Consider the following 24,280-nt stretch of genomic DNA (forward strand, 5'->3'; position numbering starts at 1 on the left):
GCTGGGAGGGCAGCTCCCCACTACTGAAGGGGTGCGGCTGAGAAGCACAGGCCACCAGGAGAGCAGAAGAGGAGAGCTGGAGTGGGGTGGGGTAGGAGGGGACACGGGAGGTAACATACAGACTCGGAGGGGAAGGGCTGGTGGGGAGTGCGGGATGCCCTGAGTGTAGGCCAGGGCGCTTGTCCCTTCAGGACCCGCATGAGGAGCAGAGAGGGCCTTCCTGCAGAAGGGGAAGAGACCAGAGGTGGTGGTGGGGATGCGGACCCCAGGCAGGAGGCTCCCCGAGCACCGCTGCCCACCAGCCTGAGGATCACTAGGGGACAGAGGAGCCACTGGGCATGGGTTCATGTCAGCTACCAGCAAGGGGGTACAGAGGAGGGGGGGTTAGAGCGAGCTGGGGTCTCTGGCCCCAGACCTGCTGCTTCTCTGCAGCCTTACTCCCCTCCCCCTAGGCCTCCTACTTCAGCAGATGAAGTCAGACCCCTGGGAAAGGCAGGGAGGGCCCGGGCCCCTGCATACAGACAGGCAGAGAGCCGTAGGTGCTCCTAGCTCTGTCTGCTAAGAAGGCTGAACAACAGGACAGACGGTAGGAATGAGCACACCCAGCACCAGACCTTGATTTCTACATGGGATCTGGGATTTCTGGAAAATTGGGGGGGGGGGGGCGGTGTGAGGAGTAGAGCCCCTGTGTCTGCAGGCAGGAAGGGCAACCCTGGCCCAAGCTTCAGGGCAATTTAGGAGCCAACCGTAAGAGCTCTAGGAACCACTTCGCAGTTGGAATGAGAAAGATGGGGGCCAGGCAGGGCAGGGCAAGGCAGCACCTGAGCAACGCCAGGCAGCTCAGTCCTGGGACCCAACAGAGTGGCTCCCATCTGGCTCGCGTGCCCAGAGGGCCAGGTCGGCCACACAGAGCCAAACCAACCGTCCTTCCCCCAGATTGGAAGTTTCTCGTGGTAGGCCCACAGAGCCAGCGCAGAGCTCGCGACTGGTTAGGCTGCCCTCGTCTGCGGGCGTGTCTTCGTTCTCAGGTGCTAGACGTCACAAACCGGGGCACAGGTCGGGGTGGGGTTATACGCCACAGTCTGGGTAGCAGGAGCCACTTCCCGCTGACTGGCGAGAGGAGGCAGAGAGCTGGACGCAGCGTGCATCGCACTCCTGTCCGTCCGGCCGCCGTGCCGACCCGCGTTAAAATCTGTCGACCTCTGTTGGGTGTGGGTTGCACCCAGGAGCCGCGCTGGTCCACGGGGTCTGCGGGTTCTCCTTGAGGCTTTTAGAGGAGGGTGGGCAGAGGGGCTTCTAGGGCGGGACCAGGGTCCCTTCCGCTTTCCTTTTGGTTCTCTCTAACCGCCGCAGACTCCGCGCGAGTGAGCGGTGGGCGGTTTCCCGGGTGGCTCCGCCAGCGTCCGCACCCCCAAGCTCGCGGGGCACAGCGCCTTCCCGGCCTCGCGCTCAAGCTGTGCCACGTGGCCTTGACCCCTGCGACTCCCCCGCAGCTCCCGCGGACGAACGCACGGATCGACTCTCACCCTGGAAGCCAATGAGTCGTCGGAGACTCTCGCTGCCGAGGAGCCTCGTGCGCCATGCCATCCCCGCCCGACTGGCCCCCAACGCCCTGCGCCCTACGACCCTCGCCCTTCCCGCACCCTGTGCTGCACGCTCTCCACCGCCTGACCCGCGCGCTGCTTTTCCCGGCCTACTGGGCCCTGGACCAGCTGCTGGGCTGCTGGGCGCCGGCTGAGAGCCGGAGCGAGCAGAGCTGGCTGAGAACCGCCGCAGGCGCCGGGGGCGCGCTATTGCTGCTGCTCGTGGCCCTGCCCCTGACTCTCCCGGCGCTGCTGCTCTGGCTGCTGCTGCAGGCCTGGCGCCGCCCCTTCTGCTACCAGCCCCCTCCGCGGTGCTGGGCGCCCCCTGCGCCCTGGTGCCCCCGCACTGAGCCCGCGCGCAGCTTCGGCTTCTTCAGTGCAAACCTGTGCCTGCTCCCCGATGGGCTGGCCCGCTTCAACAACTTGCCGCACACGCAGAGGCGGGCCGCGGCTGTGGGCGCCGTGCTGCTCGCCGGCCTGCGGCGTTCGCCCTATGGGGCTACGGGCTACGGTTCGCCAGTCGAGGCGATACCGTGCGGGGTGCTGACGGGCGCCATGCCAGCGAGTCTGGACTTCGTGTGCCTGCAGGAGGCGTTCGATCTTCGCGCAGAGCGACGCCTGGTGAGCCTCCTGGCACCTAATCTGGGCCCGGTGTTATACGACGTGGGCACATTTGGCCTGCAGCACGGCCTACACCTCAAGTTGCTGGGCAGTGGGCTGCTGCTGGCCTCGCGCTATCCGCTGCTGCGTGCCGCCTTCCAGTCCTTCCCCCACGCACGCGGCGAGGATGCTCTGGCCTCCAAGGGACTACTTTCCGCGCAGGTACCTGTTCCCTGGCCATGGCGCTCCCGGCCCAGGGAGGGGCGGGGCATGGAGTGGAACGAGTGAAGGAGCGCCAAGGTCCGTGGTGTTGCAGGCGCAGCTGGGCATCCTGGACGGGCGCCGCGTCGTGGGCTTCCTGCACTGTACACACTTGCACGCACCCAGCGGTGAGCCCTGCTGGGTTCGTAAGCAGGCGGCCCCTCTGCGTGGCGGTGGCGGCGAGTCCCAACCCTGGCCAGCACCTCCCCTCCTGGCAAAGTTTATTCACTGCCCCAACCGCTGCAAGTCCCTAGGTGGGCTAGCAGATCAGGAATAGGGTGGGGCCGGGGGCGAAGCTGGGTGTCCAGGATGCGGAAACCGGCTCCTCCGCCCCGCCGCGCAGAGGATGGGCTCCTGCGATGCAAACAGCTGACGGTGCTCCTGGACTGGGCCGAGCAGTTCGAGGCAGAGAGCTGCCAGAGTGACGAGGTAGTGGCCTTCAGCGTGCTCCTGGGTGACCTCAACTTCGACAACTGCTCGCTAGGTAAAATGGCCCGGCCCGCCCCCCTAACCCTGCGCGCGTGCATACACACACACCCCGAGTGTTGCCTTTCTACAGACCACCAGCAGGAGCAGGAACACCAGTTTTTCAGCTGCTTCCGGGACCCCTGCCGGCTGGGCACGCGCCGGGAGCAGCCCTGGGCCCTGGGTACACCGAGTCGGGGGCACCCGGATGGGGGCAGGTGGACCTCAAGAGGGCTCTGCGGAGGCACCCGCTGATACCGTCCTTCTCCGCCCACCCCAGGGACGTTGCTGAGACCCTCCGAGCTCCGCCGCTCCGTGGCCTGCTCGCCGGAGATGCTGCGTAGGTAAGTGGCTCCCTGGGGGTCAGACAAGAGCAGGAAGGAGGGCTGCCCTGACCCTGGTGACACGGCCCCTCCTCAGGGCCCTGGAGCAGAAGAAAGGGCGCCGCCGCTATCTGGCAGGCCCTCCCCGAGGAGGCCCCCCAGCTGAGTCCTGGCGGGGCCGGCGCCTGGACTACATTACCTACCGCAGCGCGCCTGGAGGCCTTCTGAGCCCGGTAGGTGCCAGAGCTCAGGGTGCAGGCCTGCCGCGCTGGGGCGACTCTCCAACCTGCCTCCCGCCCTCCAGGAGGTGGAGCAGGTGACATTCAGCACTGCCCTGGCCGGGCTCACAGACCATCTGGCCGTGGGACTTCGGCTCCGAGTGTCCACATCCTCCTAACGCCAGCTCGCAGGAGACAGGTGCCAGAACGGGTGGAAAGACGGACGATGACACAGAACGTGAGCCCGGCCAGTCGCCAGGGGAAAAGGTGACTTCAGGGATCTTTATTGTGGGGGCCCTCCTTCACACAGCCTCCTGGGCCCTGCGGTACTCATACACGCTGCCCCGCTCGGGGAAGACTAGGGGCTGCAATGGTGAACCTGGCAGTGGGGTGGGGTCCTCCGGGTCCCCGTAGCCCCCACCACCTGGTGTGTGGAGACAGAACACGTCCTGTGGAGCAGAGGGGCAGGATCAGCCTGGGCCTGGCACTGCCCTGCCTCCCGCTGCCAGCCTATCCCCACCGGGCAACGCATCCATATCGATCAGCTTGGACCGCGGAGCCCAGGTCCTCGGCCCCCTATTCTTGCAGGAGTCACATTAAACTGGGTCTCCGCTTATCTCCGCAATTCCATTCATCCTCTGTGGGATGAGGGCCACTGGGGGTGGGGGGTGGGGAGTGGGGATGGGACAGGCCGGGCCGCAGTCCTTACCCCGGGGTACACGGGCACCGAGGTCTTCCCGCCCAGGTTCACTGTCCGGCCGTCCTTCCGGATGAGTAGGTTTAGGCCCCGGGCACCGGGCTCACCCCCTGCAGGAAGAGGCAAGGTGGGAGTGGCCCAGGAGGCAAGGAAGTGAGAGACATGGGGCAGGGGGGTATGGGGTGTTAGTGGGGAAATAGGATAGATAGGACAGGAGGTGGGTGGGAAACAGACCCCCTCCTCCTGGGCGACGGGGAGCTGGGGGGGAGGAGGGAGAGGGACCCACTTACCCATCAGGCCATATGGCTGGAAGGCGCGGCGCTCAGTCAGCACGGACAGCAGCGCCTCCTCGCGGAAAAGCAGCTCACGGATAATGCCATCGCCGCCCCGGAAGCGGCCGCGACCCCCGGACCCCAGTCTTAGCTCGAAGCGGCGCAGGATAACCGGGTACCTGCACGGTCCCGAGCTCAGCCCAGCTGGCCCCGCCCCCGCTGCCCAGCCCCGCCACCCCCACCCGCACCGTCACCTGCTCTCCAGGATCTCGGGGTCGGTGATGCGCGTGTTGGTCATGTGGCTGTGCACGCCGCTGCGCCCGTGCCAACCTGGGCCCGCGCCTGCGCCGCCCGCCACCGTCTCATAGTAGCCCATGTGGGCGTTGCCCAAGGTCACGTTGTTCATGCAGCCCTGGCAGGGGCAAGGTGTCGCTGTGCTGGCTGCGAGTGCAGCCCCTCCCTGCCGCCGGCAGCCCTTCCCCTCCTCGGGCCGCAGAGCGTCCCCTGGGCCCACGTACCTGGGAGGCGGCGCAGGCCCCGAAGGCGCCCAGGATGACGTCCACCACGCGCTGCGACGTGAGCACGTTGCCGCCCACCACGGCTGCGTCGGGGGAAGGGTCTAGGATGGAGCCTTTAGGAATCACCACGTGCACAGGCGCCAGGCAGCCCTGGGGGCAGAGGGCGGCTCTCAACAATCGAGGGGGTGGAGGGAGGTACACCACCTGATCCCTAGGATCAGGCCAACCTTGGGCTGACCTCGCCCGGGCTCACTGAGGGTGACGTGGGCTTGGGGTGGAGCCGCTGTCCCTGCACATAGCACAGCTCAGCACACCTGGTTGAGTGGAATGTCGCGGCCGACCAGACAGCGAAGACAGTAGATGAGTGCAGACAGCGTGATGGCCCGCGGCGCGTTGAGGTTGCCGAACACCTCCGGCCCTGAGCCGCTGAAATCAAACACTGCGCTACCCTGCCCAGGAGAGTGGGGGAGAGGTCACCAGCCCGGCGGGCATTCCCATGATGCCCCAGGTGGCACCCCCTCCCAAGACTGACCTGACTCAGGTTGATCTGCACTCGGAGTCGGATGGGGGAGCCGTCGTCCATGTGGTCCTCTGCAGACACCTCCAGGGGCAGGCCCCGGGCCTGCCGGGCAGTTCCAAAGGCCCGAAGCATGTCCCTCACAGCGAGCTCCGCATTTGCCTGGTGGGTAGTTCAGCATCAACCATGCCCCTTCCAGGTGGGCCAGGTGCCCCCTCCTCCTCTGCCCACCTGCCTGGGGGCGAGCACAGAGCTGCCCGTGCTGCTGCCCGGCACACCTGAATGTGGCCCATGTAGGCCTGCACCACATCCAGGCCATACTGCCCGATGAGCTCGCCCACCAGCTGGATGCCCTTCTGGTTGGCCGCCACCTGGGCACGCAGATCCGACAGGTTGTCGTGCAGGTTCCGTGTCCCGCTGCAGCCCGGAATCTTGCCTGGCGCCCGCAGGGCTTCAGTCACTGCTAAATGGATGGGACGGCCACTGAGCCACCCGAGAGTCCCAGAGCTGCCTGGTGCCCTGCTCCTCTGCTGGGGCACTGAAGGCTCCACATGTTGGCCCGTCACTGGCTCCCTACTACTCTGCTGACTCTTCCCCCATCGACTGAACCTTCTCCTCACACCCCAGTCCCCCAGGGCACCCTAGGATGGACAGGTAGCTTTGCTGTGACCACACATGGACTGGAGGTAGGGGCAGGGGGCAGGTTACCCGAGCAAACTCTCCCCCCACCTCCATTCCTCCTGCCCTACCTCCCCACTGGTCCACTCTCCAGCCTTTTCTAGGCCTCCCGCAAAAAGGAAAATCCCCTTCCCTTACTTAACCCTCCCACCCAGGGCCCACCACTCGCAGCCATGGCCAATCACTTCAAAAGAGCATCAGCATGGCTGTCTGTCCCCCGACCCCTGGCCCCAGCAGACCTGACAAAGCCTCCACTCACGGCAAGCAGTGCAAGTTCGACCCCAAGAACTACTCCATGCCTCAGGAAAGCGCCTCTCCTGAGTCTGGGTCAGGGTCCTCTCTGAGGTTCCCTGGCCACCGGGTCCTCTGCCTGCTCATGTCCCTCAGGGGTCCCTGCCTTCTTCCCCCACCCCACACTGAGCAAGGCAGCAGCCAGGCCTCGGCCCCTTTATCTGTGTCCACACACCCACAGCAGCGCATGGTCTGATCACCCATCACCTGTTCTCACTCTGAGATGCCCCCAGGGCTCTCGCCCTTGGCAGCCTCACACTGGCTGTCCTGCCCCCAGGTCCCACCAAAGCTGCTGCCCCACCTCCTCAGCAACCACAGAGCCAGAACCTCCATCCTACAGCTGTCCAAACTTCATTCCCTCCCCCATGCCCAAATCCCACCAGATCCCAACCCTGACCTTCAAGCCACCTTGACTCTTGTCCCCAGCTTGAGGCTCAGCATCCCCCAGGGCAAGTAGAGCCCTCGCCCCCCCACCCCCGCCCCGCCCCACGCCTGGCCTGCAGGCCATCCTCGGACCCTCCATGTACTGCACGTTTGTAGGGGATTGCCTGGTGCACCAGCAGACCAGCTCAGGTCGAAGCCCTTTACAGCTGCCCCGCCACCCACTGACCCACGCCCAGGGAAGCTCTCCAGGAGCCTGCAGCCCCCAGACCCAATGCAAACCAATGCATGAATTATAAACAGAAGCAGCTGCCCACCTTGAAGCAGCCTTCTCCCTCTCCTGCACCCTTGGGTGTCCTGGCAAACTCCCCACCCCCAAACCACTGAGGCCTTCCTGGACCCAGGCACAACAGCCCAGCGCCTCTGATTATCTGTGAGAGATACTGTGCAACCACTCTTCGGGGTCACCGCCTGGCTCCCCCAGCCTGGAGGCCGGCCTGGGGGGAGGGTGGGCAGGAAGCAGCCAGGTGTGCCAGCCCAGTGCCACTCACCCTCTTCCTGGAAGACTCCCCCCTGCACAAGTTTGAAGGACAGGAAGACCGCACCCTCCTGCTGCAGGCTGGTGGAGTGGGGGGGCATGGAGCCTGGTGTGATGCCCCCAATGTCCGCATGGTGCCCGCGGCTGGCCACATAGAACACAGGCCGCGTCTGACCCGGCCAAAACACCTAGGGGTGAGACCAACGGTCAGCGGCACTGGTGGCCCTCCTCCACGGGTCCCTGGGCAGCGCATCTCACCGGTGTGATGACAGTCAGGTCTGGCAGGTGGCTGCCCCCTGCACTGGGGTGGTTGCTCAGCAGCACATCACCGGGGTGGAGGTCAGCCCCCAACTGCTGGATCTGAAGCCAGGAGACAGGTACAGAGTGGGGAGGGGGCAGGGTTGAGGGGTAGGGGGGGTCAGGGGAAGGGGCCCGCCGAACCTGGAACTGCACCGTCTCCTGCATGGCACCCAGGTGCACGGGGATGTGAGGGGCATTGGAGACCAGCCCCCCATCAGGCCCAAAGAGGGCGCAGGAGAAGTCCAGACGCTCCTTGATGTTGGTAGAGATGGCCGTGCGCTGCAGGATGCGGCCCATCTGCTCTGGGGGCACAGAGTGACCAGATGCCCGCTGGTCCCATGCCACCCACAGCCTGGCCTGGGTACAGAGGGGTAGGGCCCACGACCCTCAAGGCCGCTGAGTCCTAGACCCAGGACCCGAAAGGGGTGACGGTCTACCTAGACACGTGAGGACATGGCCAGATGTCTTGCACGTGCCAAGGGCAGCCCTTCCCTCCTCAGCTCTGCCCAGTGCCCCCATCAACTCCATGCCCTGCCTCCTGCAATAAGAACCCAATGTTGGTGGCCCCAGCAGGCACCTAGCCTGACTCTAAGCCTGGGTTCCCTGTGCAGAGCCCAGATCACACTGTGCTGGGAGGGGAAAAGCTCCCCCTGCCCCAGACCTGCTGGTGCAGCAAGTCCATCCCAGGGCCGGGGCCACACTGCCTGCCCCACCGCTCAGAGGCTCCGCTTCTGCCCTTCCCCCAATTGCACTTTCTCCCTGCACACCCCTGCCAGGGACCCCAGCACACACAGCCTGGCATGCAGACCCCCACCCTGCACCGCAGGGAGCAGGCGGGGGAGCAGGACTAATGCAGCCACTCACCAGCGATGCTCATGAAGCGGTGGGAGAATATAGACAGGTGAATGGGGTCAAGCTGCGCACCCACCATGCTGGCCATCTCGGCCCCCACGGAGATGCGGATGTCTCCAGTCTCAGTCACCTCTGCCTGGCAGCCTGGCTCCACCAGGATGGTACTGGGGGCAAGGGAGCAGAGGGGCTGGAGGAGCCAGGCCAGACCCCCCCCAACCAGGGACCCCACATGCCCAGGCCAAGGAACATCCCAACCGTGAAGGGACCCCAGAGTCCTCCAGACTCCTGCAGCTGGGGCCAGAGAACCACCCCCCACCACCACTGCCGGGGCCCCACAATTCACCCCACACACCCCCACCCTGGCCAGGCCTCAGCCCACCTGTTGCTGTCAATGATGAGGCAGGGCCCCTGAAGCTTGTGCCCACAGCCCAGCTCTCCCAACAGGTACACGGGGGTCTCCTGGTAGCCCCCCTCAAAGTAGCACTGGGTCATCTGAGGAGGGTGCGGAGTGAGTAGGGTTCCAGGCCCAGAGCTCTCCCTGTGTCTCCCCCTCCACACCTGTCCTAGCGTCCCAGTAGCTGTGGGTGGATGGGTGGGTGGGCACAGGCAGGGTTGACCAACCTTATCTACCCGGGGAGGCCCACTATGGGCTTTCGGGACATCCTCCAGGCGAAGGCCGCTGCTGCCGGTGCCCCTGACCCGCACGTCGTCCACCACCACTGGCCGCTCGGGAATAATGAAGCCAAACTCCCTCATGTACCTGCATCCCGAGGGGGCTGTCAGGAGCGGCAGCCAGGCCAGCCTGTGCGCCCGGGCTCCTGGGAGGCGGAGGTCACATACCTCTCCACAAAGGCCGCCCCAAAGTCACCCGCTCGGGGCGAGCGGGCAGTGGCCGGGTGCTGGTGGGCAGACACCATCAGGGCGCAGTCTGTGCCCTGGTAGCGCAGGTGCAGGAAGCTCTCGGTGCCAATCTGGGACCTGCGATGGTGGCAGGCGGGGTGCTCGGACCGGGGGCCGGGCGGGGGCACCTCCTGCAGTTCTCAGAGCCTGGCCCTCCCCGACTGCCGCTGACAGGACCCCAAGTGAGGTGGCCTAACAGCCCCCAGAGCCCCACCTGGGGAAGCCCTGGGCCCGAAGGGCCTCCACACACTGCTCCTCCAGGCGGCCCAGTCTCTGGTCCAGCTGAGCAAAGGTCTCAGGAGCGTAGGGCAGGGAGCAGGGCTCCTGCGCCTCGTGTACCACGTCGGCCAGGGCCAGGCCCAGTGCAGACAGCAGTCCACTGTGCCTGCGGGACAAGGACGGCAGAGCAGTGGGTACAGTGTCTCCCAGAGTGGGCCCCGGACCCCCGAGCTATACCCAGACACACCTGTGAATGTGCACAGTGTCCATGCCCAGGGCCCGGGCGATGGCACAAGCATGCTGCCCACCAGCTCCCCCAAAGCAGGCCAGCACATGGGCCGAGGGGTCATGGCCTCGTGCCTGGGGAACCAGAAGGGGATCAGTGGCCCCCCCTACCCACCTGGCCCCCCCACACCCCCCATAGGCAAGGGCAGTGGTGGACATACCTGCGTGAGCGCACGGATGGGCCGACACATGGCCTCGTTGGCCACACGCACAAACCCCATGGCCACCTCCTCCAGGCTCAACGGGGAGGCCGGGCAAGGCCCGTTGGTCAGGAAGCTGTTGACCTCCGTGGCCACAGCCTCCAGGGCCTTTCGGGACGCCTCCGGGGACAGTGGTTGGTCCTCTCCCGGCCCAAAAATGCAGGGGAAGGAGGCAGGCAGCAGGCGACCCAGGACCAGATTAGCATCAGTCACTGTCACGGGGCCCCCTGGGAAGTGTGCACAGTGTGGGTGCTGGGGGCTGTAGGTGGGCACCAGGCGTGTCCAGTGGGGGTGGGCTGGGGCTGGGGGAGGGGCTGGGCTGTGCGGGAAGGGTCTCACGGAGAGTATGCCAGAGAGCATGCGGGCGCTTACCTTTTCGGTAGCAGGCGGGGCCGGGGTGGGCTCCCGCAGACTCTGGCCCCACCACGAAGAGGCCCGACCTTTGGAGAGGGGACTGGCGTTGGAGGTGGGTTGGGAGGCGGGTTAGGAGGTGGGGCTGGGGGTCCCCCGCACAGATGCGGGATGATGCTGACCTGAAGAAGAGGCGGGAGCCGCCACCCGCTGCCACCGTGTTGATATCCAGCTGGGGGGCCTGGAGGGTGACGCCAGCCGTGCTGGCCTCGAAAACGTGCTCAAACTCGCCAGCGTAGCGGCTCACGTCGGTAGACGTGCCTGGGGGGTGGGGGACACGGAGACCCAGATGCTGCCCAGCCCGGCGACTGAGGCCCCGGACCCCGCCCTCGGGCCCTCATACCTCCCATGTCAAAGCCGATGACAGGCTGGCCGCCCTCCACCCGGAAGGTGGTAGCTGAGTAACCAACCACGCCCCCAGCAGGGCCGGAGAGCACTGCGCGGGAGCCGCTGAAGGAGTCCATGGGCGCCAGCCCACCGTCCGAGCGCATGAACAGCACCTGCACTTCCTGTGGGCGGGCGGGTGGTGAGGGGTGGGGCGGGCGGTGAGGGGCGGGGCGGGCCGGGGCGGGGGTCTCACCTTGAGCTGACCCTGGAAGCCACGGCGGAAGCCCTGCACATAGCGCTGGATGGTGGGCGTGAGGTAGGCGTCGGCGCAGGCCGTGTGCCCCCGAGGCACTATGCGCACCATGGGCATGGCCTCCGAGGACAGCGACACGTGCGCGAAGCCCAGCTCCCGTGCCAGCGCGCCCACCTGCTGCTCGTGCTGGGCCCACCTAGGAGGGCCGAGCGCCACTGAGACCCGCGCCCCGGGCGCCGCGTCCCCACCCGGCGGCCCGCGCCCCGCGTCCCCGCCCGCCGGCCCGCGCCCCGCGTCCCCGTCCGCCGGCCCGCGCCCTGCGCCCCGTGTCCCCGACCCCCGCTCCGTCCGCCGGCCCGCGCCCCGCGTCCCCGTCCGCCGGCCCGCGCCCTGCGCCCCGCGTCCCCGTCCGCCGGCCCGCGCCCTGCGCCCCGTGTCCCCGCCCCCCGCTCCGCCCGCCGGCCCGCGCCCCGCGTCCCCGTCCGCCGCTCCGCCCGCCGACCCGCGCCCTGCGCCCCGCGTCCCCGTCCGCCGCTCCACCCGCCCGCCCGCGCCCAGCTCCCCCCGCTCCGCCGGCGCCCGCACGCCGTCCCGCCCCCCGCCCCGCGTCCCCGTCCCCCACAGCCCACTCACGTGTACGAGTGCATGAGCACCACGGCCAGGCTGCGGATGCCCCGGGACAGGAGCCCTTCCAGCTTCCCTCGCAGGCCCCCCAGGTCCACAGGCTGCTGCACCTCCAGCAGGTCCCCTGTGCAGCCTGGGGGAAAGCCACGGGACCGAGGTCAAAGGCTGTTGGGGCCTGCTGCCCCGCCCCCAGCACTCGGCGCCGTACCTTTCACGGGTGTACCAGCACCCGGCTCCCCTCGATAGAGCACCACCCGCTCGTCCACTTCCAGCACCTCTTCGTACAGCGTCTCGGGCATGGGCACGGCCTGAGGGCGGGCAGAGGCTCAGAGGCGGCCCAGGCCTGAGGGTCCTTGCTGGGGTCCTGCGTGCATGGGGCAATGCAGGCGAGGGGATGTGTCCCTCCACAGCCCCAGGAAACACAGTCAGGCGGGATGGTCCCAGGAGACAGTCAGACGGTTGGCCCCAGGAAGGCCCACCCGGGGTGGCTCTCTGCCTCCAGGCATCTGAGTGCTGCCAGCTGTCCGCCCTCACGGAGCTGCTCCGTTCCAGATCCCCACAGAGGAGTGAGGGTCAGTGAGGACGGGGCAGAGAGGAGGACAGGCCCAGGACAACACGTGGCCACTCAGGGCCGGGGGGGCGCAGCATCCCACCACTAGTGCCCAGAATCTGCTATCAGCTGTGGCCTTGGGCTGTACTGACCCTTCCAAGGACTGCCCTCCTTGAGGGGCCCGAGCGCCCCAGGGAAAAATTGCTCTGCAGAGTCAGCCACCGCAGGCGTGGATGAGCTCACCAGGTCAAAGAGGTCCGAGCGGGCCTGGGTGCCCACGTGCAGCAGGTCTCGGAAGCCGCGCGTCACCAGCAGTGCTACCCGCTCTCCCCGCCGTTCCAGCAGCGCATTGGTCGCCACCGTGGTGCCCATGCGGATGCTGGCGATGCGACTGGTGTCTAGCGGCCGGTCCCGCGGCAGCAGCACGCCCCCCTCCTGGAACCACGTGGTCAGCCTTCAGGCCTCTGGCCCCGACACCCCTTCACCCGCCACCCTGCCCTGCCCACCTGCTCCAGGATGCGGCGGATGCCCTCAGTGGGGGCATCCGCATAGTTGGCAGGGTCTTCCGAAAGCAGCTTTAGAACCCTCACATGCCCCCCTGGGCACTGGGCAAAGACATCTGTGAAGGTGCCTCCTCGGTCGATGGCAAAATGGAAGCGCCCCTCCGGGCCACCCATGGTGATGGGGCTGGAGTCCAGCAGCGATTCCTCAGCCGGCAGTCCTGGGAGAACTGGCCAGAGGCAGTGGGTCAGCAGAGGGGGGCTGGGGGTCATCCACATGTGGGGAGCCCTGAACAGAGCTGGGATAGGGAGAGGACGGGATTCCAGGCCCAGAAGGGGCCCTGGGTGGAGCCAGAGCTGGGCAAGTCCGGCTGGGCCTAATGCCCCCTGTGCCCACTCCCCAGTTCCAGTGCCCAGGGCCTCCTGGGGCAGGACTTTCCGAGGAGGAGGTGCAGCGGGAGCCCTTGGGCTGGGGTTTCTGGACCCTTTAAGCAGGAAGAGGCACGTGCGTTGGGGGCAGGTGAGAGAAGGCCCACTGCCCGAAGGCTCGACCTTGGAGCAAGAGGGGACGGGAACCGGGCGGAGCCTGCGCAGACTGCAGGTCGGGGCGGGGGCCGGGAGGCGAGGAGGAGCGCGCGGCGGGGACGATCGGGGGCAAGGGGTGCGGAGAGGAGCGGGGAGGGTCCCCACCTGGCCTGTCGGCTCCGGGTCTCTCGCCGTCCGTTCGGCAGCCTGCCCGCGCCCGCCCCCTGCCCGGAAGTGGGACCCGCCCCCGCCCCCGCCCCCCGCACGACCGGTCCCAGCGCTCGGGGCTCTCCGGTTGCGTCAGGATCGGGCGGCCGGGAGCCGTCCCCTCCCTCGGCCGCGAGCCATCCCGAGTACGGCGGGGCGGGGCCGAGCTGGGCCGGAGGGCGGCTGGCGTCTCCATGCCGATCCCCGCGGAGGCGGCGCTGTGCCGGCGCGGCTCCACCCCGCGTCCCGGCCCGCGGGCACCTGGGCTCGGCCCCCCGCCCCCGCCCCCGGCCCGGAGCTCACTGGACGTGGACGCCCCAGGAAGCCTTTTTCAGGAGCCCCGGGAGAGGGTAGCAGGCTTCCCTGACGAGCTCGGACTGCCCCCCACCGCACCGCGGTTGCGGGGGCAGGGGAGCTGGGGAGCGACGCGGGAGGCTGGAATTGAGGGCCCCGGCAGCCAGGGGCTCGAGCCATGGAGAAAGCCTTCACTCCCCACAGGCGCTGTGGGCAGGGGGCCCTCCACACCACCCTCCCTGGCCGACCCTGCGGCACTCGTGCTGATGTCACCAAACAGCAGGTCAGTCCCGTGACCACGGAGGGGATGGCTGCCCCTCCCCGGCGTGTTCCCCTGTGGACTGAAAGCTGCGTGGGTGCCTGCCCAGGTCTAAGGTGGGCTCAAGCTGTGAAGGACTCTAGAAAAAGAACGGTGGGGGATAGGGGGCTTCCCAAGAGCCTCAACAGGTGAAGGCGGCCCCCTTACCTCAGGGACCAGGCAGACGGGGGGGGCCAGACAGGTAGCAACATAGTCCACGCCCTGGTCCCCGTCCCACCCCCGGCTTTGCCCTCTCTTGACCCTTGCTGGCCCTTGAAGCTGGTCCCAGGAGGAGAGAGGGAAGTGGGTTGCTTTAAGGGCGCAGGCTCCAGGCTGCACCCTGGCTGCGGCGGGGCTCCCCACTGACCTGTGGCCTCTGGCCTCCTCAGTGTCCCCCGTATGTTGGGGAGTTGAAGGGCAGCCACATGGCTCACTCTCTTTGGTCCGCCTCTGCTGCACCCCTGAAAGAGCCCCCACTCCAGCCCCCCCTTCCTCCGCAGCCCCTGTCAGCATCTGGCAGGACACGGCCCAGGGGCACAAGGGGCCCCCGCTTTGCTACACAGCTGAACTGGTGGAGCCTGCGCCCCCGCAGAGTCCCCGCCCGGCGCGCACCTCTCTCCACATCCTTGAATTTGATGGTTCTGCGCCGGGGCAGCCGGGGGCCGGTGGCCACCTCAGCCAGAAGCGCGGGGCCACAGAAGCTCAGGCTGCTGCCCCGGTTCCTGAGCACCAGCTTCAGCTCCTGGTTCTCCTGGATGAGCTGCACCAGCCGCCGCAACTCCTCGTTCTCCTGTGCCAGCCGTTGGATCTCCTGCCGCAGGCCCTCGTAGCTGCTGAGGAGGGACATGCCCGGCAGCAGTGGGCAGCAGCTGCCGGCGGCCGGCAGGCTGGCCAGGGGGCAGCAGACCCCGCCATTGTGAGGTCAGCGGCTCCCCAGCCCCCACCGCAGCCACATTCCAGGGCTTCAGAGCCAGCACCCAGCAGTTCCGAGCACCCTGAACGGGGCACCCCCCAACCTCTGGCCTCTGGCTCATGAGTAGAGGAGCCCAGACCTGCCCCAGACTTGGGAGTCCCTCCCGGAAGCCCCTCCTGGTGAATAGAAGGTTCTGGGTCCCAGCCTAGCATGGTGGTATTGCAGGACAGAAGCTGAAGGATTCAGGCGTCCCTCCTCCCCACTGGCCACCAGCTGCTTATGCCAGGTTGTGGGGCTGGGTCTCTGGGCACAGTCCCAGAGGCGGTGGTGGCCAGCACATCATCTGAAGAGGGCAGGAAGGTGGACATTTGAGCTGCCCTGAGGGAGGGGGGTGTGTCTGGCCCAGCGGCAGCAGGAGCTGGACCGACCTCAGAGACTCTGGCAGGTCAGAGTTTGGGGGTGCGGTATAAGCCCGCGAGCACCTTAGGGTAAGCACAGGAGGTCCTCCCATGCGGGTGGCAGGGAGAGTCATTGTCCCATGAAGGACAGGCACCCCAGATGACGCACCACATTCAGGGCCACAACCTCAGGGAACAGGGTGGGGCAGGCAGCAGGGAGACCCCAGCAGACAAGAACGGCAGGTCCTGAGGGCAGGGGAGCCCCCACAAAGGCAACAACTGGGTTTGTACTTGAGAACATATGAAGGCCTTCCTTCCTTCTCCCCATGTGTTTTCTAACGGGATAGTTCTGTGTAGTTGCCATTATTTTGAGTCATTTCTTCCATTATGATCATGATTTATTTCATGTCGTTTTTTCCTTTTTGCAGGCCTGCTCACTGCAGTTTCCACTTGTTAGCCAGTAAGGCAGAGGAACCTGGGAAAGATGAGAAGACAAGGCCTTTCCCTCAACACCCAGCCATGGGTCCAGGGGTCACTCTGGGAGGGGCAGGCTCCCACTGGCCGAGGGTGAGATGCCAGGCATAAGGACTAGCAGCTCCACAGCACGGCGGAGCAGGCAGACTCTCCTGGACACCGAGCGTGGAGTCGAGGAGGACAGTGGAGGTCTCAGTGAGGAGAAGTTATCTAAGAGTTCAGACACGTTACCAGAAACGTGAAGGCTTAAAACAGCAGCTCTTCCAGCTCTAAAGGCCAGAAGTACAAACTGAGTCCTATGGGCTAAAATAACAGACAGTTCCTTCCGGAGGGTCCTGGGGAGAGTTTGTTCCTTGCTGTGTCCAGTGGCCAGCACTCCCTGGCTTGAGGTCGCCTCACTCCACAACTCTGCCGCCAAGGTCACCTCTCCTGCTCTTCTGCACCCAAATACCCCTTTGCTGCTACCTTGAAAGGACCCTCATGTTTCCATAGGGGCTCCCTGGATACTCCAGCACATGCGCTCCTTCTCAAGACCCTTAGCTTAATCATATCTGCAGAGTTCCTTCTGCCACAGAAGGTGACATTCATGCTCTCCGGGAATCAGGACCCAGCTATCTCTGGGGGTATTTTTCAGCCTATTATGCCAGCTGAACGTGGGGCAGACTTGAAAGTGTTCCCCAGGTGCACCCTGATTCATCAGCAAAGGACAGCTCACCACTGGCTCAGGAGCTGAAGCACAATCTTTGCCCAGTTGGTGGCTGAACGCTCCGCTGACTCAGATTTGACTTCTCAGCAGCCGGGCTTGACTGTAAGAAGGGGGAGGTGGGGGCCTGAGTAGTGACGTCGGAAGTTGCGCGCCATGGAGGAACAGACTCCACAGAACCGCTCCCAACGAGCCCCAGAACTAATGCACTAACAGCAACAGCAACAAGGGCAAGTAGGAGCCCGCTGGTCACAGCCCAGAGTTTCTGAAACAGATCAATAACTCTGCCAACTAGCCGCTGACCCTTCTTGGGATGGGCCACCACTGAGATGCATCCGTGCTGTCCAGGGGGTCTGGGGCAAGGGCCAGATTCACTGTGAAGTCACGAGGCTCAGGATCCCTCCAGGTCAGGGCCTCAGCAGAGTGTTCACAGGATTGCACACTCTGTAAAATTTCCAAAAGCATGTCATCACAGTGAGGTTAATTCTGTCTCTTCCCACTGCACCCGGCATTGTGTCATTTCTTCCCCTGCTGTTGGGGACAGGTGGGGGCATAGTGGGCTCTGCTCAGGCAGGCTAAGGCGGGAGCAGCCGCTCCCTGGGGTTGTTAGGGATCGCTGTTGTTCTGGTACAGAAGTGGCTCCCAGGAACACAGCCGCCCCTCTGAGCTGTGCATCACCAACATCGGGCTAATGGAGTTAGCTAATGTCTTCAATTCAAAAAACATCTAAAATGTGATAAACAGGCCATAAGGCCCTGAAATCTTAGGGCTTATGTAAAAGAAATCTGATAGAGGTTTTCTCAAATTTAACAATTCTGAGAATGTACACAATGTTGATAAAGGTAATATTAGATAATATTAGATAAAGCTATCATCTGGTAGCTCAGATGGTAAAGAATCTGCCTGCAACGCAAGAGACCAGGATTCGATCCTTGGGTCGGGAAGATCCCTTGGAGAAGGGAAAGGCTACTCACTCCAGTATTCTAGCCTGTAGAATTCCATGGGCAGAGGAGCCTTGCAGGCTACAGCCCATGGGGTTGCAGAGTTGGACGCGACTAAGCAACTAACAAACACAGCTAAAGGGAGATGATTGGATGGCATCATCGACTCAGTGCGTCTGAGCAAATTCCAGGAGATGGTGAAGGACAGGGAAGCCTGGCCTGCTGCAGTCCATGAGGTTGCAAAGAGTTGGACATGACGTAGTGACTGAACAAGCTAAAGGGGCTGTTACCTGAAAACAACTTTACTCCTAAGCTAGTTATAAAAATAATCTTTGATTAAACATGTTAGAGGGGAGACTAAACCATCCTCTATATATAGAAGGGGACATCATGAAAGTGTTACCATCTTAAGAGGTCATCAGATTTTGCATCCTAAAAGTACAGGGGAAACGTTAGAGAAATATATCAGGAAGTTAATTCAGGACATTATGTTTGTTTTTTGATGTTTGTGATATCGGTCAACTTTAAAAATTTGTGTTGAGACCTCCTTGGTGGTTCAGTCAGTGGTTAAGAATCCGCCTTGCGAAAAAAAAAAAAAAAGAATCCACCTTCCAATGCGAGGGAGGCAGGTTGAATCCCTGGTTGGGGAACTAAGGTGCCACGTGCTGCAGGGCAACTAAGCCCTCATGCTGCAAAGACCCAGTGCAGCCAAAAAAATAATGTTTTGTGTTGGGACTTCTTTTCTCACTCTATTCCCTTAATTTTGGGTATATGATCTTGTCCTCCTCCTTAAAAAGGGCCCTGAGAAGGCTCTCCTTCAGAAGACAGTTGCAAATTTGCTCTGTCTGGGAATCTAGGTTTCAGGAGGGCTCCTGCCATTCCCCAGTGAGAGGGGCTCAAATCTTAACTCTTTGTACAAACAGATGTGCTTTTACTGAACCCCTGCTTTTCTCCTAGGAGCCCAGGTACATACCAGGCAGAGAGTGCCTATGGCTGTGACCAGCCCCTATGAACGCCCTGAGCCCTGGTCTCCTGTGAGCTTCTCTGGTGGCCAGCATGTCATGCACCATGTGGCAATCTGTTGCTGGGGGAATGGAGAGCGTCCCCTGAGATTTCTCGGGGAGAGGACTCTGGAAGGAGGCGCCTGGTTTCCTCTGACTTTGCCCCAACAGGCTTTTCCCTTTGATTTTCATTAACATCCTTTCCCTTGAATCCTGGTCATGAGTACAATTCTGTGTGCTGAATTCTGTCAGTTCTAGTAAATAACTGAATCCAGAGCCAGGGCTGCTCTTGGGGATCCTCAACACGGCTCCCAAATCTGTGTAAGCCTTATACCCCTCAAACTGGAATCCACCCAGGTGTGTACGCTGTGACTAGGACACAAAGGCCAGAGAACCAAGGGGTTCTCATTCCTGAGTTGCCCGTACCTTAAACCAGAGGTGCTACTCGGGGCGGGGGAGGACACTTCCACGAGGGGCACAGTAAGGGGTGCACTGATGTGAAAAGAACAGCCACCCCCAGTCACTTTGGGCTCCTTAGGCCCAGAACCAACATTACTCTGATTATCCTGAGCTGCTAGGGCCAACCATGCAACAGGTGGGGCACCCAGGGGCTTCCACCTGCGTCAGTGGACTATAGCAATCTTGACCTACCCTAGTAAAAGTGTCCACAGTGCTGAGAATAAGACCTGTGTGACTCCACTGGTAACCTGCTCAGTCCAGCTGAAGAGCCGAGATGAGGGCACTGAGCCGAACAGAGGATGACAGCCATGGACCAGGCGCAGTGACAAGGCCTCGGGCGGCAGTATTCCAGACCACCTCGGAGAGGTCACTATGCTTGAGACCTAGGCCCAAGCCCACCACAGCATGTCTGTTCCACCTGTTCTTCACACAGCTTGACACTGAACTGCTCCTATGGGCGGGGAGGGGGAACCATATCACCTCCCATTGAACTTGGCAGACCTTTGTGACTGCCTTGACCCAGAGTCCGGCAAGATTGACACTACCTGATTTCTGGAGGCTAGGTCTTAGACCGCCATGAATACCCACTTTGTCTTGGGAGGCCGCCCTAGTGCCATGCTTGCGGAAGCCCAGGCTGGATGAAGAGGCCACATGAAGGTGTGCTGTCTCTCACAGCCCCAGTTGAGTCCTGCCCAACAACCAGCACCTGCCACCAAAAGACATGAGGGAGGAAGGCTTCATGACAATGCTGGTCACCATCTGCAGCGACCACAGACAGGAAAGCCCCAAGTGCACACCACCCTCAGCCCCTGTGAATGTCGCCTCCCTGTGGTCATTGTCACAGCCCTGCCGATTTATCCTTCCACGTTCAAACCTGAAGCATGAATCTGGTTTCTAAGCACTGAAGAGGAGCTGAATAATGCCCTAAGTTTAGTCCTAAGTTGTGTCTGACTCTTACAACCCCATAGGCCATAGCCGACCAGTGTTCTCTGTCCATAAGATTCTCCAAGCAAGAAGACTGGAGTGGGTTGCCATTTCCTTCTCCAGAGGATCTTCCCAACCCAGGGATCAAACCCGGGTCTCCTGCACTGCAGGCAGATTCTTTACCAGCTGAACCACCAGAGAAGCCCGAATAATACAGATGAGGAGGGGAATGAGCTCCCTGATGGTGACCTTGACCACCAAGCAAGAGGTACCTGGAAACAGGAGGCAGCTGTGGAGGAAAATATCTCATCCCTCCTCCTGTGAGCCCCTCTGCAGTTCCAGGGCACTTGACTGACACAAGACGCTGGAATACATCAGGCCAGGAAATGCAAGAGGAATGGCAGTAACCCTCTGAAGGGGGAAGGATTATGTAAACTTCTAACACTTATTCCACGTGGGAGAGGAGGGAGAATGTAACTCCCACACAGCCTTCACTCTGTAAGTCACTGCACTCGGGCTCCATCCCCCAGACCCCAGGACACACATCCACTGCCCACAATGGGGTGATTGCCGGGTACATTCTACTTATTACTTGATACTCGTATCAAGCAAAAAATTAGAGTTCCACAGGATTACTTGGACAGATTTGATAAAATATTGAGTTAAATGCAGAAGTGTATGAAACAATCCCATTTAAAAAAATAACAGAGTTCCAAAGGCCACTATATGACTGTACAACTGCATATACATGAATCTGAGTGCGACACATGTATTTATGGATGTATTTATTGGATGTAGTTATGAGTGTCGAGAAAAACATTGAACCATTTTTTAAGCTATAGTAGATAGGGGGATGCGTGCAGAGAAACAATGCACATGGAAAACTGAAACTAAAAATTCTGATCTAAAAAAATATGACCATGTGTATGTACAACATAAATATGTCTGCTTTTTAAACGGACAAATGTTAAAACTAAACGGTTAAAAAAAACCCAAGAGAACAGAGCGTGTGTCTCAGCTCGGGAGAATGCCTGCATTTATGACCGCGAAAGATCAGCAGTGGCGGCTGTCGCCCGCGAACCTCGAGGGAGATGCCAAGCGTCAGGCATAAGTAAAGGCGCGCCAACGGCTCGGAGGTCAGGGCTCAGTGGAGAGGCAGAGGGAGAGGCGGCGGCGGGCGGGAGCCCCGCCACTCCGGGTCCCGGCACTGGCCCGGGCCGGCGGCGACCAAGGCGGCGTGGGGCGGGCAGGCCCGGATGGTAGAGGGAGCCGCCCCCACAACCAAGCCGGGAATAAACGACACGGCGACTCCAGGAGGGCCTCCAGCCCTCCAGCCACGAGCCCATATCCAAAAGGCCGCGTGTGCCTCCGCGAACCCCACAGCCACAGTTCCGCAAGGATCGGAAATGAGGTGTAGTGCCCTCGGGAACTCTGGGAGACGCGCAGGGCTCCGGAACCGGAAGTTGGAGTCGGTGCCCCGGAAACCGTAGGCCCCGGGAATCGGAAGTAGGGCGTCAGTTCTACAGAGAATTGTAGTTCCGCTGAGCGCCGAAGCGGGGATAGGGCCCGGGCGGCATGGCCGGGCTGGAGCTCCTGTCGGACCAGGGCTACCGAGTGGACGGGCGGCGCGCTGGGGAGCTGCGCAAGATACAGGCGCGGATGGGTGTATTCGCGCAGGCCGACGGTTCGGCCTACATCGAACAGGGCAACACCAAGGCGCTGGCGGTGGTCTACGGGCCTCACGAGGCGAGTGGGCGCGCGCTAGCCGGGCTTCCTCCGGTGGCGGCAACTGCGGCTGTGCGGGGCTACCAGGCTGAGCAGAGGCCTCGGGGGTGAGGTTGGTGCGCGCCGCCTTGTGGGGCCGCGGCCAGACCTAACAGTGTCCTGCACGACGGTCCCTGTCTTTCTCCTGCGCCCGCCACTCCCCTTTGTTACTCCTAAAACTGCCAGGGCCGCTCCCACTCGCTCCCTTACCTCTCAACTCCACTCCGACGTCACCTCCGGGTGACACCTCACCCCACCCCACCCCAGACCACCTTACCTGCCTGTCAAGTTCCATCGTTTATATCCACACACTTACCTGGTTTCCCGCACCCGCCTCCTCAGACATCAGTTTAACCTTATTTCTCACTGTTTGTCTCCTCACTGGAACATAGACTCCGTGAAGACAGTGTGTTAATAAAACCGCTTGGGTTTATCACCACTCCAGCGCTGGAGACTTAAGGCCAGAGAGGTAGAAGTAAGCATGGCGCTTGCAGAGCAGAAAGGCTGGTGATGGGGAAGAGGGGGGGTAGTTCCAAATGAGACTGAGGGATTTCTAGGGAAGCAGGAACTCAGAACCTTTGTAAACAGAGATTTAGAATTTTTATGTCACGCGTGGTGGGAACCCTTATATAAGGTAAGCAGTATATGTATTGTGTAGAGGAGGTAGAATCAGACTTGATGTATGTAAACAGATTCTCATACAAACGAAGCATGGGTCGGGAGAGGACGAGTCAAGAGGGGAAACAGGGAGGCCTGTCAGGAGAGAGATCCAGGAGTGATGGTGGCTTAGAGCCTGGTCCAATGGCCCTCCCTCGGGCTGCGTTGTGCAGGTAAAGTGGTTGCTTGCCGGCATGTTGGAGGTGGAGGGAGGAAGGGCCTGGCTCATGTATTCTCCCCCACCCTACCCCAGATCCGAGGCTCCCGGGCACGAGCCCTGCCTGACCGGGCCCTGGTGAACTGTCAATACAGTTCTGCAACCTTCAGCACAGGCGAGCGCAAGCGGCGGCCACACGGGGACCGCAAGTCCTGCGAGATGGGTCTGCAGCTGCGTCAGACCTTTGAGGCAGCCATCCTTACACAGCTGCACCCACGCTCCCAGATTGACATCTATGTGCAGGTGAGCAGACAGCAACCTCGGCCTGGGGGGGGGGAGAGAGAGAAGAGGAGGGGTTGGGGTTCAGCGGTTTGAAGGACTGATGCCACTGGGGGGGTTCCTGCAGGTGCTGCAGGCAGACGGCGGGACCTACGCAGCTTGTGTGAATGCAGCCACGCTGGCAGTGTTGGACGCGGGGATACCCATGCGGGACTTTGTGTGTGCCTGCTCAGCTGGCTTTGTGGATGGGACGGCCTTGGCAGACCTCAGCCACGTGGAGGAAGCAACTGGGGGCCCCCAGCTGGCCCTGGCCCTGCTACCAGCTTCAGGCCAGATTGCACTGCTTGAGATGGATGCCAGGCTGCATGAAGACCACCTGGAGCAGGTGCTAGAGGCCGCTGCCCGGGCTTCCCGGGATGTACACACCGTACTGGACCGTGTGGTCCGGCAGCATGTACAAGAGGCCTCTGTCTTGCTGGGGGACTGAACACATGGCCACCCAGGCCCAGAATAAAACCCAAGCACCTTCCACTGTATTTTTGTCTCTCCCCACCACACTTCTTTGTCCCTGGATTCTGGCCTGGTGCTGGTTCCAGCAATGACTAAGGGTGCGTCCCCCAGACATGCACTGCACACCCCTTGCAGCCTCAGTCCTGCTCACCCTGCTCACCAGGGTGCTTCAGGTGAGCACCCTGAAGAAGGGGGATGTCCCTGGATGAAGTGAGCAGTCTGGGCCAAGAAGGGATTGAGGCAGCTGGGCAGTGAGACACAGCTTGGTATAACATGCCACGCCCCGGAACCATGCAGTCTGTCGTTCTCATCCCAACACATCCAGAGTCTTGAGCACAAGTCCTGAGGGGTGGCTTTGGGTATTCACCGTGGTCATGTGGGGGGCCATGTCCCACATCCTCTGGATTGTGGCTTGGACTGAAGGGTCTCTTGCCCCCTAGGAGCCCTTTGGGCCTGTCCTGCTACTTACCTTGGGCTCCAAAAGTACAACAGACACATAATGTCACCTGGAGTCTTCTCAGTTCTGACCCTAAGTCAGTCAGACACTCCCTGCTGCCCCACCACTGCACCTTGCTCTTCAGGCTCCCCCTTCTTCCACCTCAGACCTGACTGAGCCCTGATCATCAGCCCCTGCAGCCTGAACCAAGGGACTGCTGCTTCTCTAATATCCCAGGCACCTCCTGGGCCGGACAGGGGTGCTTCCCACTTTCTATTCAACATACCCCAGCTCCTTTCAAACCCCTTGGCCAGTAGTCTCATGCACCTTCTTCCCTGTGGTCATCTGACCCCAATGATCTTGGTTCTGGGCACATGCTTGATTCCACTCGGCTGTTTTTGGTGACCGACATCCATAGGAATGGACCTGCCAACGTCTTGGCCTCTGTCCGCGGAAGCCCCCTCCCTCACTTCCTACCGCGGCACTCAGACCGGTCAGTGCCAGTGGTAGCACCTTCAGAAATCTGGCGTCTATGCTCTGATCGCCGCTTCCGGTTTTACTCTCAGCTGCCATATTC

The 24,280-nt window shown here is 62.4% G+C and overlaps 3 protein-coding genes across 4 annotated transcripts; 2 read left to right on the forward strand and 1 right to left on the reverse strand.

The window, feature by feature from the left end:
- Window positions 1–1,580: 1,580 nt before the first annotated feature.
- LOC136144762 (sphingomyelin phosphodiesterase 5-like) lies at window positions 1,581–2,578 on the forward strand. The gene has a single exon (XM_065902613.1). The coding sequence runs from the start codon at window positions 1,581–1,583 to the stop codon at window positions 2,469–2,471; it is 891 nt and encodes a 296-aa protein (XP_065758685.1). The 3' UTR covers window positions 2,472–2,578.
- OPLAH (5-oxoprolinase, ATP-hydrolysing) lies at window positions 2,479–13,590 on the reverse strand. 2 transcript variants are annotated; one of them, XM_065902707.1, is made up of 27 exons: window positions 13,454–13,590; window positions 12,770–12,993; window positions 12,507–12,698; window positions 11,922–12,021; window positions 11,723–11,846; window positions 11,090–11,285; window positions 10,853–11,018; window positions 10,632–10,770; window positions 10,471–10,538; window positions 10,060–10,325; window positions 9,861–9,973; window positions 9,609–9,779; window positions 9,335–9,472; window positions 9,116–9,254; window positions 8,874–8,986; window positions 8,507–8,658; window positions 7,784–7,944; window positions 7,601–7,702; window positions 7,356–7,530; window positions 5,733–5,914; window positions 5,470–5,616; window positions 5,252–5,386; window positions 4,938–5,087; window positions 4,674–4,831; window positions 4,438–4,598; window positions 4,160–4,257; window positions 2,479–3,899 (listed from the first exon to the last, which is right to left on the reverse strand). In XM_065902707.1, the coding sequence occupies exons 2-27, from the start codon at window positions 12,938–12,940 to the stop codon at window positions 3,753–3,755; spliced, it is 3,864 nt and encodes a 1,287-aa protein (XP_065758779.1). In that variant the 5' UTR covers window positions 12,941–12,993; window positions 13,454–13,590; the 3' UTR covers window positions 2,479–3,752. The 2 variants fall into 2 exon arrangements, with proteins under 2 accessions (XP_065758779.1, XP_065758778.1); XM_065902706.1 differs by having other exon boundaries at window positions 2,480–3,899; window positions 5,733–5,917.
- Window positions 13,591–21,398: 7,808 nt separating this feature from the next.
- EXOSC4 (exosome component 4) lies at window positions 21,399–23,293 on the forward strand. Its single transcript, XM_065903164.1, has 3 exons — window positions 21,399–21,646; window positions 22,575–22,781; window positions 22,885–23,293. The coding sequence occupies exons 1-3, from the start codon at window positions 21,476–21,478 to the stop codon at window positions 23,242–23,244; spliced, it is 738 nt and encodes a 245-aa protein (XP_065759236.1). The 5' UTR covers window positions 21,399–21,475; the 3' UTR covers window positions 23,245–23,293.
- Window positions 23,294–24,280: the final 987 nt, after the last annotated feature.

The sequence above is a fragment of the Muntiacus reevesi genome, chromosome 12 (assembly GCF_963930625.1).
Source record: "Muntiacus reevesi chromosome 12, mMunRee1.1, whole genome shotgun sequence".
In the NCBI taxonomy this organism is placed as follows: Eukaryota; Metazoa; Chordata; class Mammalia; order Artiodactyla; family Cervidae; genus Muntiacus; species Muntiacus reevesi.

Coding starts and splice junctions, on each gene's coding strand:
- OPLAH (XM_065902706.1), bottom strand. CDS start 12,940: ATGGGTGGCCCGGAGGGGCGCTTCCATTTTGCCATCGACCGAGGAGGC. Junction 12,022..12,506: donor GCTCGGACCTCTTTGACCTG/GTGAGCTCATCC, acceptor GCCCGCCCTCAG/GCCGTGCCCATGCCCGAGAC. Junction 9,473..9,608: donor CGGGCCCAGGGCTTCCCCAG/GTGGGGCTCTGG, acceptor CCACCATCGCAG/GTCCCAGATTGGCACCGAGA.
- EXOSC4 (XM_065903164.1), top strand. CDS start 21,476: ATGGCCGGGCTGGAGCTCCTGTCGGACCAGGGCTACCGAGTGGACGGG. Junction 21,647..22,574: donor TGGTCTACGGGCCTCACGAG/GCGAGTGGGCGC, acceptor ACCCTACCCCAG/ATCCGAGGCTCCCGGGCACG. Junction 22,782..22,884: donor AGATTGACATCTATGTGCAG/GTGAGCAGACAG, acceptor GGGTTCCTGCAG/GTGCTGCAGGCAGACGGCGG.
- LOC136144762 (XM_065902613.1), top strand. CDS start 1,581: ATGCCATCCCCGCCCGACTGGCCCCCAACGCCCTGCGCCCTACGACCC.